The following is a 12,826-nucleotide window of genomic DNA, read 5'->3' as shown; positions in this document are numbered from 1 at the left end:
TTTCCAATTACTAATATAATGGATATTTTAAATGTGATATCAAAGCCCTATGTTGACAACTCAATAACAAACCTTGAATTACACAGTTATCAGCCATCTGTGTCCGGATCATTTGAATATAATGATGAAATCAGAATTCCTATTCAAGAAGTAGACCTGTATACACTGCCTGGTGAAAGTCATTTATATATCGAAGGAAAATTAACAAAAGACGATGGAACTAAAGCAACAAAATTAAAATTTATTAATAATGGTATCGCTTTCTTGTTCAGAGAAATTCGATATGAATTAAACGGCGTCACGATCGACACCAACAGAAACGTAGGATTAACATCAACACTTAAAGCTTACCTCTCATATAGCGATAATGAAAGTGTTAAGCTTAATAATGCTGGATGGTCTCCAAGAGTACATAAAGGCGGAGAAAAAATTACAGACGATGATGGAAATTTCAACGTTTGTATTCCACTTAGCGTGTTAATGGGTTTTTTTGAAGACTATACAAAAATTATTATTAATATGAAACAAGAGCTAGTTTTGATACGTTCTAGTAACGACTTAGAAGCTATTACCAGTAAAGATGATACTGAAAAACCTAAAATTACAATTAATAAAATTTTTTGGAGGGTTCCACATGTTTCGGTTGACATTCCTCAACAACTGGCACTCACAAAAATAGTAGAGAAAAATACAGATATTATTCTTGGTTTTCGCTCTTGGGAACTGATTGAATATCCATCTTTAAGTGAGACGACCCAACACTCATGGTCCGTAAAAACTAGTAATAAGCTTGAAACACCCAGACATGTAATCGTCGCATTTCAGCATGATAAAAAACAAAAAATTACAAGTGATATGAGTTGGTTTGATAATATTGATTTAACTAATATTCGAGTATTTTTAAATAGTGAAAGATATCCGTATCAAGATCTTTATTTAAACCTTAAGGCTAAAAGGTTTGCTTCTCTATATGAGATGTTTTCAAATTTTCGTCAGTCTTATTATGAGACAAAAAAAGAACCTGTTTATACACCTGAAGAATTTTTAACTATTTGTCCGATTGTACATATAGATTGTTCTCGACAAAGGGAATCTGTCCAAAGTGGATCTGTTGTTATGCGGATTGAATTTGAGACAAGCAAAAACGTATCAAAGGACACTACAGCATACTGTTTAATTTTACATGATAAATTGTTTAGCTATAATCCTCTAACTAAAATTGTTCATCAACTATAAAGTACGCATGAGCTGTTTTCTTAATATTAATATCAAAACTCATAACAAAGTACCCAGTATGATGAATACACTGCAGCAGCGAATTACAAAGCACCAGAAGAACCTTAAAGAGTTGAAATATTTAATAAAACTTTATTGTCTGAAGCAGCAAATGATAAAAGAGTTTGCAAATCTCCGTCTATAAAAATGATTTTGGTATTAGATGTACAAGGCTTTCGGCTAGAAAACAACAGATTTCTTCCCAAAGAGCTTGCCGGTTTCGATGGATCAAAGATTTTTCATTTCGTATTTAAACCACCGTTTGATATGGAGCTGTTACCACCAGAAGCGCACCTTCAAAATACATTGCTAATTGATAGTCACCACTGCATTGAGTGGAGTACAGGTTTTACACCTGTCCACAATATGAAAAATATTATAACACATTTAACTAATAAATACGATACAATTTACGTGAAAGGGCGAGAGCAGTTTTTATACCTGAAACAATTCATATCCAAGCCTATTGTGGAGTTAGAAGAGCATCCTGCGTTGTCTGCTACAGAGCCAAAATGTTTATTTCATACTAAAGATAATTGTTATTGCGCATTAGCAAACGTATATTTTATTTATGAAAATATTATGATGTCATAGACTTTTAATAAAAACTTAAATATTCATTATATTTTTATTTGTATATAACCCAACACTTATTAATCAGTTCAATTTTAGGAATTAATTAGGTCAGGTTCTGCCTAACGACGGTCACGACTAGTTTTAACATTTTATTATTCCATATAAATTATTTATATACCGCCAAAATTAATCAGTTTGTCGATAGAAGCAATAATGAACGCTTCGCAGTTAATAGTCTTGCAAACCATTTTGAAAAGTTTGCTAATTATACAGCGACCTTATAATTCAAAAGAGGTGTTTATTTGTTTTGATTATAACGGAACGCGTAATGACAGCTGGCCCATTAATTGGAAAAGAATGAANTACCACCAACTGGCCATGTGACGTCACTTCCATGCCGCCATGACACTTCTTGTATGACGATACTTCCATGCCGCCATGACACTTCTTGTATGACGTCACTTCCATGTCGCCATGACATTTCTTGCATGCTAACACCCACGCATCTCTTGCACAACGACAATGCCCACAAGGAGCCGCTGTAGGAGCGATGTACACTGACCCTGTGACTTTGACCCCATGTGACCTTGACCCCAGGTGACCTTGACCCTAGGCGACCTTGACCCCGGGTGACCTTGACATTACCTTGACCTCAGGTGACCTTGCCCCCAGGTGACCTTGACGTGACTTTGGCCTCAGGTGACCTTGGGGTGACCTTGACCCCAGGTGACCTTGCCACGTCACTTCCTGGTCCAGAACCGGCCTCATATATCTACTGCGGGGCACAATACACTTGCCTGCGTGGGGATTCTGCATACCTATGTGGGCATAACTGCGTGGGGGCCCTAGGGAGGCAAAGCCCTAGGCAGGGGCGAAGCCCTATGTGGGGCCCTAGATGGGGCAAAGACCTAGGTGGGGAGGGCTGAAGTCGGTCCTGCGGGGGATGTTGCACATCTGTAATTAACACCTGTCGGCGGCATCTTTTGATCTTTGCCGAAAAATTTTCCCATGGTCCCACAAATTTTCCCACGGTCCCAGAAATTTTCCCCAGTCTGAAGTGCCGCATTACCTACTGACAAGTAATCGTCGCATTTCAGCATGATAAAAAACAAAAAATTATAAGTGATATGCTTTGGTTTGATAACATTGATTTAACTAATATTCGAGTATTTTTAAATAGTGAAAGATATCCGTATCAAGATCTTTATTTAAACCTTAAGGCTAAAAGGTTTGCTTCTCTATATGAGATGTTTTCGACAAAGGTGATGTTTGTTCTCGACAAAGGGAATATGTCCAAAGTGGATCTGTTGTTATGCGGATTGAATTTGAGACAAGCAAAAACGTTTCAAAGGACACTACAGCATACTGCTTAATTTTACATGATAAATTGTTTCCTCTAACTAAAATTGTTCATCACCTATAAAGTACGCATAGGCTGTTTTCTTAATATTAATATCAAAACTCATAACAAAGTACCCAGTATGATGAGTACACTGCAGCAGCGAATTGCAAAGCACCATAAGAACCTTAAAGAGTTGAAATATTTAATAAAACTTTATTGTCTGAAGCAGCAAATGATAAAAGAGTTTGCAAATCTCCGTCTATAAAAATGATATTGGTATTAGATGTACAAGGCTTTCGGCTAGAAAACAACATATTTCTTCCTAAAGAGCTTGCTGGTTTCGATGGATCAAAGATTTTTCATTTCGTATTTAAACCACCGTTTGATATGGAGCTGTTACCACCAGAAGCGCACCTTCAAAATACATTGCTAATTGATAGTCACCACTGCATTGAGTGGAGTACAGGTTTTACACCTGTCCACAATATGAAAAATATTATAACACATTTAACTAATAAATACGATACAATTTACGTGAAAGGGCGAGAGCAGTTTTTATACCTGAAACAATTCATATCCAAGCCTATTGTGGAGTTAGAAGAGCATCCTGCGTTGTCTGCTACAGAGCCAAAATGTTTATTTCATACTAAAGATAATTGTTATTGCGCATTAGCAAANAAATACAAAGCTTACTCGACCAAAAAATAATAAGACCTTCTTGTTCGCCCTGGTCCTCACCTATTTGGGTGGTTCCCAAAAAGATTGACGCATCAGGAAAGCGAAAATGGCGGATAGTCGTCGACTACCGCAAGTTAAACGAAAAAACCATAGGTGATAGGTATCCGTTACCAAATATTACGGATTTATTAGACAAACTAGGTCGTTGTCAATATTTTTCAACTCTCGATCTGGCCTCAGGGTTTCATCAGATTGAGATGGCTGAAGAAGACATTCCCAAAACTGCGTTTAACACTGAGCAGGGACATTTTGAGTACCTTAGAATGCCCTTCGGTCTCAGGAACTCTCCAGCGACCTTTCAAAGGGTCATGGACAACATCTTAAGAGGAATACAAAATGAACGGTGTCTTGTATACCTCGACGATATAATAATATTTTCGACAAGTCTTCAAGAACACATAGATAGACTTCGTGAAGTTTTCGATCGTTTAAGAGCCGCGAATTTTAAAGTACAACTCGACAAGTCAGAATTTCTCCGCACGGAAGTCGCATATTTAGGTCATATCGTCACACCCGACGGGATAAAGCCAAACCCGGACAAAATTAGGGCTATACAAAATTACCTAATTCCATCAAATTCGAAACAACTTAAAGGTTTCCTGGGTTTATTAGGTTATTATCGCAAATGTATCAAAGATTTCGCAAAATTGACAAAACCACTAACAAAATGCCTTAAATAGGACGCAACCATAAACACTAAAGATCATGACTATATTAGCTGATTTGAATTATGTAAAAATCTACTAATAAATCAACCAATTTTGCAGTATAGTAGAGTGCCCGGAAGGGTTAAATATGCTTAAAAATCAATTCTGTGGGCCTCGCGGGGTTACAAGCTGAATTATACAGGGTGTCCCGGAAATGGTGGGCAATTTCTCGGATATGGATAGATAATGAGAAAATAATGTCACAAGTTCATATAAAATTTTTTCCTCCGGGCTCACCCTGTAGAGTTATTAGCTCTTGAAGTTGAAAAATAAAAATGGTTTTTTTGCTGTAACTTTTGTATTTTTCAATAAATTTTGAAAATTTTTTGGCTGGATCTATAATTTTTGAAGCTGCTTTGGATGATAATATGAAATCCTCGATAGTAATTATGGGGGTCCAGGGGCAAAGCACCCCCCACCAAAATTTCTAGAAAAAATTTTTTGTTCCACTATACCCCAAAATTTCCATCATTTTATAAAAATTTATGGTATTTTACGTAAAAAAGGTATACTTGTTGAATATCCATAAAAAAGATATTTTTTTAGATAAACCCGTTTAAAGAGGAAGGTACTATTTGATTTCAGACATTTTATTTAATTGAAACACAGATTTAATCGTGGTTGGCTTTTACATATCAGAATAAAGGACAAATAATTTGCAATAGCAGTGTTCCAAATTATGAGAATTTGGACTTAACTAAACTAACTAAATGAAAAGTGCATGACAATCAAAATTTTGTAACTAATATAATTCATAATAAATTCTCTTATACAAATACGAGTTCGTTTAACAGAAGACTGTTGTACTCTCCATAACATTTCAGGATTTTGTCGTATTTCATTTGCACAATAAAAAATCCTTTCTTCTAATTCTTCTCTAGTGGTTACAGGTGTATAATAAACAAGATTTTTCAAGTGCCCCCAAAAGAAAAAGTCAAGTGGGTTCATATCTGGAGTTCGGGCAGGCCAATGAATAGGTCCACCGCGACCTATCCAGCGATTAGGATAACCTCGTTTAAATGATCCCTTACTGCAGCACCAAAGTGAGGCGGCGCCCCATCGTGCATGAATATCAGTGCATTTCTGGTTTCAAGATCAACATCTTCTAACAGTTGTGGTAATTGATGCACAAGGAAATCTAGATAACGTTGACCATTCAGTCTAGGGGGTAACACAAATGGACTCAATAAGGAAGGACTCCACTCCATTTCACTCCAAACATTAACATAAAATTGTCTTTGGTGCCTAGTTTCAATAATAGCGTGTGGGTTCTCATCAGACCAATAATGTAAATTATGGGAGTTAATAACTCCATTCTTCCCAAAACTTGCTTCGTCAGTATACAGAATTAATCTCGTAAACATAGGATTTTACTCATGTCTCTGAAGAAACCATTGAGAAAACTGTACTCTTGCACGAAAATCATCAGGATTAAGAGCATGCACTTTTTGGATATGGTAAGAGTGAAGAAACTGTTCTCTAAGGATTCTTGCAACAGTGGTCTTTGGANGCCGAAAGTGCCACTTTATTTTTGAGTTCGGTGTAAATAGTGTGCAACGTAGAGGTAAATATTTGCATTTTACGGAATATGGTCCCACCGTTTTCAACAATGTGTACATAGTCAGTAAAGTCCAGCTCATGTTTAATTATACTTTTAGAAATACCTTTTGCTTTTTTTGTGACGTCACCTGCTTTTACGCAGTATGCCTTGGCGCCTGTACCGTAAAAACTTTCTATGGGTTTTCCTGCATATTCATCTTTCATTCTTCCAACTACCGATTTTGTAATGGGCATATTGTGAATATTAGGGTTTGGAAAATTTGATGTGTCGAAATATCCAATGTTCTGCTTTATGTCCTCATATACATTTTCTGTATACAGCTCTAATATAAGAGAGTCTGTGTCCGTATAAAGCACAGTTGCTTTGTCGCCATATATAGGTTTGATGTAATTATACAGGAAATCATATATTATTGTCTTCGAAATGTCCAATATTGAAATTCCCACGTAAAGTGGTTTATCGTATACGACTTTTAACTTTTGTAATTGAACAGCAACCAAATTTTCGTTAAATATGGAGCAAGATTTAAAATGTGGAAGGGCTATTAGTGCTCCTGCACCAGTAGAACCTTTTTTATTTTCCCAGCACGAACATAGTTTGATATTTTGTCTTTTATCAACGTTTTCCATTGTTTTACCAAAAATTGAGTTCACCATCAGTTTGAACAGATCCTTTTCAAATTCATTTTTGGACGCATTCCGTAGACTAGTGTTTAAATTAATATATGATCCCAACCATGTTGACTGTGAATATTTTAAGTACTGTTTCAGGTTTCGATAGTGAATTACATATTTGTACTTATCATTTATATTTGGTATCAGTTTAGCTGTTTTACTGTTTGGTGGTATCATACTCTCAGGACCTAGAGGAAGATCATTATGAATGTCATGAAGATGTGCTGGATATTGCAAGTCCACTTCCAAGGCATAACCTTTATGTGCATCATCATTTATATCTGAAACATTAAAGTTTTCAACCTCATGTTTCTCGAGCCATCGAAATCCTCCAGTTGGTAAGGGCTGTTTCATTGCTGCACCGTACAAGTTTGTGGCATCTAAATACATAATATAGGATGTCGGTTTCAGAGGATCATAACTAGGAATAAACTTGTTGTTGGCCACAGCTTTTCTTTTGCTACACTGAGCAACAACACCACGTATTCCTCTTCTAAAAAAATGCACAGAATCTATATCGGTTAACAGTTCCAGTTCTACTCCAGTAGAGTGTAACATGGCATCCCAACTCAAAGATGGCGCTGTTAGATAGTGACAGGGATCTAACTTATATTGTTTCAAACAAACTTTTCTGAAATTTTCAAAAACATCCGCTAACAAAAGAACATCAGATTTTAGGTATATGTCCGCGTATTCTCCCAAAGTTTTACAATTAAAGATGTTCCATATTTTGTTAGCTCGACAATAATCCTCTTCTGAAAGGGATTCCATAGTCATACTGTTATAAAATTTATTGATTGGTGGTAGATGGGGATCCTCTAGTTTGTCAAAGCTCTCCACATAGTCATAAGGAAACACACCCTTTCTTCTTATTAGACTGAACTCCTCATCATTTTTAAAGTATTTCCTGGTCTCTACACATTGCTCAGATGTTAAGGTCTTACATAATTTATCCAGTCCTTTAGCTAGAAAACGAAAAGAGTCCACAAATTTTAATTTCAGATATGTATCTGGTCTCTTAGGGTCTGCAGACTTTTCCACAAGTATAGATTTATAAAACGAGATGTATTTTTCCTTTGTTTGGGCGATGACGGACACAGATTCCTTTTTCAGTGATAACTTCTTGATAAATAAATGACTATCATAGTTTGAAAGGTTGTGAAAAAAAACTGGAATAAATTTCCCCACTTTATAATTCAAGTTACATGTTTGATGTGCAGCACCACGAAAACGTCCCGTTAGATGGCAGTGGTCTCTTGTTATTATGTCTTCTGGTTTAAAGATTTTGTTGCAAATATGACAGGTTGTGGCACTCTTAAAATCTGTTTTTTCTTGGTCTGACAGAGACATTTCCTTGATATGCTTGAGGTGATTGTTGTATACGTCATAAACTGTTTGATCTAATTTTTTCATAAATACTTCAGCAGCGTCAGGTCCTCTGTATATTTCAAATTTCGAATATTCATCATCAAACGTACACTTCAAGTAAAAGGCGAATGAGTATGGCTGGTGTTCTGATATTTTTACTGTAAACGAATTATCATTACATGGCTCATTGTGGTGAAGTGGTTTCAACAAGCTCTCAAAATCGGCATAAATGACGAAAGGAACAGGTAGCTGTTTTTCAAAGTTGACAAATTTTAGAATATTTTCAGGAATTGATTCTCCATACTTGTTTATCTTTAGATCAGTAGATGGTATCTTGACACAAACATGATTACAGTCATTGTCTTGGTGGGCTTTTAAAATTTCAATTTTTCTGAATGATTGCAGGCATCCATCGCAAATGTGTAATGCTCCATCGTGTAGAGATTTCTGTTTCGAAACTAATTTTGACAGATTTTTAATTAGGCAGTAATGATTATTGCCTGAATCATCAGAAACAAGCAATAAATTAACATGTGTGGGTTTGCGGCATTTGGTAAAATGTAGAGGTCCAACTACTTCTGTAACAGTTTTTCCATCTTTAAATTCCGATTCCAAGCCAAACACATTCACAGATATATTGTTCATTTCTTCGAATTTGGTGATGTCTTTTAATTTTACAGGGAAGTCTATACCGGTGAAATTAAGCAAAGTATCGTAATGCGGATATGAACTTGTTTGTGTAGGATTACTATTTGCGGAGAAAATGGCCGCATTAATTGCCCAAGCGAAACACGCATTGTCCTTATTTTGTATATTTAAAACTGCTTTTTTATTTTCAACACATCTCGGTAATTTAATATAGGTTGCCGCTGACATTGGGGTAAACTTGTTTATATTGACATCTAGGAACATGATATGTTTTAATGTCCATCCTGAGTCTTTCATCTGGAATTCAGATGCTTGAGAAGTCATTTCTTCTATAAATTCCTCAAACATTTTTTGTAGATCAGTTGATTGAGTCACTACTTTATTCTTAGTATTGAAGGACTTGATATCACTCATTTCTTTCTCAGGTATTACATAAAGCCCAAATACCTCAAAATTAATCTTGAACGTTGTGTGCTCCTGTAAGTATTTTATAATTATGTTTTCTATTTTTGGCCTCGCTTCATCCATAAATATTTTATAATCGATGTGAGTTTTGGGACTGTTGAATCGGTAAGTAGCTATTCTGTTCTTGAATGCATGTTGTAGTTTTGTAACTCCATCTTCCAAGGTCTCAATTACGGCTTGATTAACCCTCTTTCTATTGAGACTTGACGAATAACCAGCACCACTTGTAGAAGGTTGTGATTTTTTAAAAACGAAACAGTTATTCTGAATATGTCTGTTTAAGTTAAACATAGTTGAAAATTTTTTTCCACAATGTTCAAAAATAATATTGCCTAACTTTGGTTTTTTATTTGATGGACCTTCACTACACAGTCTATGGTGTAAAACCGGACAATACTCGCGAACATGTCGAGTTAAACTGTATTTATTTGAAAAAGCTTCATTGCAGTACTCGCACTGCATTGTAAATAAAACTGAGGAGTTGATGCATATTACTTTGTTTTATACCCTGACGCCTGATGCGTCGGAAACATCTGGCAACCATATACGACGTAATATTCTATTTTTAGAAATGATGTCATCGACAGGTGTGTTCTATTTTTAGAAATGATGTAATGTTCTATTTTTAGAAATGACATCTGGCAACCATATGCGACGTAATATTCTATTTTTAGAAATGATGTAATATTCTATTTCTAGAAATGATGTAATGATGACCTCTGGTCGTCTGGGGTCAAGGTCACCCCAGGGTCATGTCAAGGTAATCGACCTCTGGCCGTCTGGGGTCAAGGTCACCTCAAGGTCATGCCAAGGTCATCGACCTCTGGTCGTCTGGGTCAAGGTCACCTCAAGGTCATGCCAAGGCCATCGACCGCTGGTCGTCTGGGGTCAAGGTCACCTTAAGGTCATGTCAAGGTCAACGACCTCTGGTCGTCTGGGGTCAAGGTCGTGTCAAGGGCATCGACCTCTTGCCGTCCGGGGTCAAGGTTACACCAAGGTCATGTCAAGGTCATCGACCTCTGGCCGTCTGGGGGGTCAAGGTCACCTCAAGGTCATGTCAAGGTCATCGACCTCTGGTCGTCTGGGGTCAAGGTCTGCATATTGCACATGCTCTGCTCAGCACTCTCATTTATACACTACTCACATTACTTGTGGTACTTAACCAAGTAAAATAAAATAATCAGAGGCGTCTGGAAATTAAAATACACACAGATGGCCGCGAACGCTGTGCATAGCGTTATAAGAGCTTGCTCATTCTCAGGGTGTTTCACAAATTTATTTTTATTATATATGCACGAAATGAAAAATACTATTTAACAAGAAATGAACAAAATATGTTGCATATTTAATTTTGCAGACAATTGACAAGTTGTATTCTTACTTATTATCCTAAATCTATCCTATACTAATTTAGATGGTAAAATTTTGATATTTAGTCGACTTTGGTATTTTGAAAGAGAATTTTTTATAGCTTTAAGTTTGATAGTTATATACGAATTCGTACGATGAAAAAAATTTTTAAATTGGCCAATTTGTATAAGTATGACTCACGTATCACTTGAGTGTATGTCTGGTTTCGGATGTCATCCAGATGTAGTGAACCTCGTCCTGGTCGATGTTGGGTTATGTATGATCTGGAACAACGAACTGGTTCCATATACTTGATAGTTGATTGGGTTTGCACTTCGCCTGTCGCTATATTTTCTCACAGCACTTCACTAGTTTTTAATTGGAAATTTATACCTTGCACTTTTGGTTAAATGACACTGGTTCCTATCATATAAATCTCAGTGAATATTTGGACTGTTGAGAAATTTTTAACTGCTGGAAAATTTTTCACTTTTGACAGTTGTTAAAATACCACTTGTGTTAACTTTGAAAACTGGTAACTACGTATACATTTATTTATTTAATTTTGACTGGCTTTTGTTTATTTCAGGAGCGACTGAACGATGTTTATGGTTCGAGAAATTATGAAAGACTGGCTACTAGAAGCCCTGTAACAGTTTTTATAAATTGATAACAAATGAGGTTGTTGTTATAGCAACGTCAGTTTGAAGCTTTCTGAAATTTTTACACTGGAATTATGCCTTTATGTATGTCTTTTGCAGCATGACACTGATATATTCGGATTCTACATAATTTTCTGAAAATTTACTTACGTTGATTTTTAAAGTTTCTACAAAATTTTGCTAATTTATTAAAATTTAAGTAAATTAAGCTATTTAACTTAATTCTATGCCACTAGTATTGTTCCACAACATTGATATTAAGTTAATTTCACTATTTTGAACAGTTTTATCTTGTATGAATTAACCAATAACTAAAATGTTTTCAGGGTGGTCGTTACTTGACAACTTTCAATGTTTTCACACTATTTGGAATGTAAATTGGGATGTAAATAGTCTTATATGAATAGAAGGTCTTTTTAACAGAACACAGGTCATTTTACATCTGATAAATATCATTTACACAATAAATTTTACACAATGTTGAGTTATGGGTTTGACATATCGAAAATCGCTATATGAAGTTATCTAATGGTCTTTAATTTTAGTTCCACTCATAAATATAGACTAAAGGTATGATGAACTTTAATTATAGTCTTAGTTTATTGCATGGATTTAATTTATAAGTGCAACTCTTTCTTGTTCTACGATAAATCTACCTGTCAAAATCTAAATTTTTTAAATTTCCCCAAACCAATGCTCCTATATGATGAATATCTTTACAAAGTTGTACTAGGTACATTTTAACTTTCTAGTATGTATTATTGCTTTCATTAAACTATTTAATTTAAAATTTTGCAATATTTAATTTATTTTGACATATTGATGTTATCATGTAACGATTTTGCCTTTTATGTACTAAAACTTATTCTATACGTTAATTTGTATCCTTCATTTTCTCATATATACAGGGTGTTTCTCAAATAGGGTTCCAAACTTCTGCTGCGTTTATAACTCATTAAAATAAGTCAAAAAGTTCCTATTAACATGTGCCCTAAAACGCACCCTTAGGAAGTTATATGCCCTTAAAAGGGCTCAAACAAAACTGTTTTTTTTTTCAGTTATTGACAAAACGGTCGAAAATAAATAGAAACAAATTTATGGGTCTTACATAACTTTTTACGTTAAATAACATGGGCTACTCCGTTTTTCGACATGCAAATCATATGCGTCCCATTTAGGTTGGTGAAGGGGGATTTCGGCCCGTAATTTTTTTATTTCAATTTTTTTACAATTTTCTCTACAGATTTATAAAATCTTAACAATTTTACGTAAAAAATATTATCTTTGGCCAAATCGATATTTCCAATGGTTTTCGAGTAAATTGAGTTTGAAAATTCAGTAACATTATTTAAATAAATTGCAGTTATGAAGGATCCGATCATTTAATAAATAATTTAGAACATAAACTAAGACTATTTAAATTTAGAGTTACACTTACTAATTAAAGAACTAATTACTAC

At 35.2% G+C, this 12,826-nt stretch overlaps 1 protein-coding gene across 1 annotated transcript; it reads right to left on the bottom strand.

The window, feature by feature from the left end:
* Positions 1-6,117: 6,117 nt before the first annotated feature.
* LOC111692458 lies at positions 6,118-9,645 on the bottom strand. The gene has a single exon (XM_023456478.1). It carries the CDS (start codon positions 9,643-9,645, stop codon positions 6,118-6,120), a length of 3,528 nt encoding a protein of 1,175 aa, XP_023312246.1.
* Positions 9,646-12,826: the final 3,181 nt, after the last annotated feature.

Source organism: Anoplophora glabripennis, unplaced genomic scaffold, assembly GCF_000390285.2.
Source record: "Anoplophora glabripennis isolate ALB-LARVAE unplaced genomic scaffold, Agla_2.0 scaffold1634, whole genome shotgun sequence".
Classification (NCBI taxonomy): domain Eukaryota; kingdom Metazoa; phylum Arthropoda; class Insecta; order Coleoptera; family Cerambycidae; genus Anoplophora; species Anoplophora glabripennis.
Note: the sequence above shows the minus strand (reverse complement) of the source record. Positions and strands in the feature narration are given on the sequence as shown.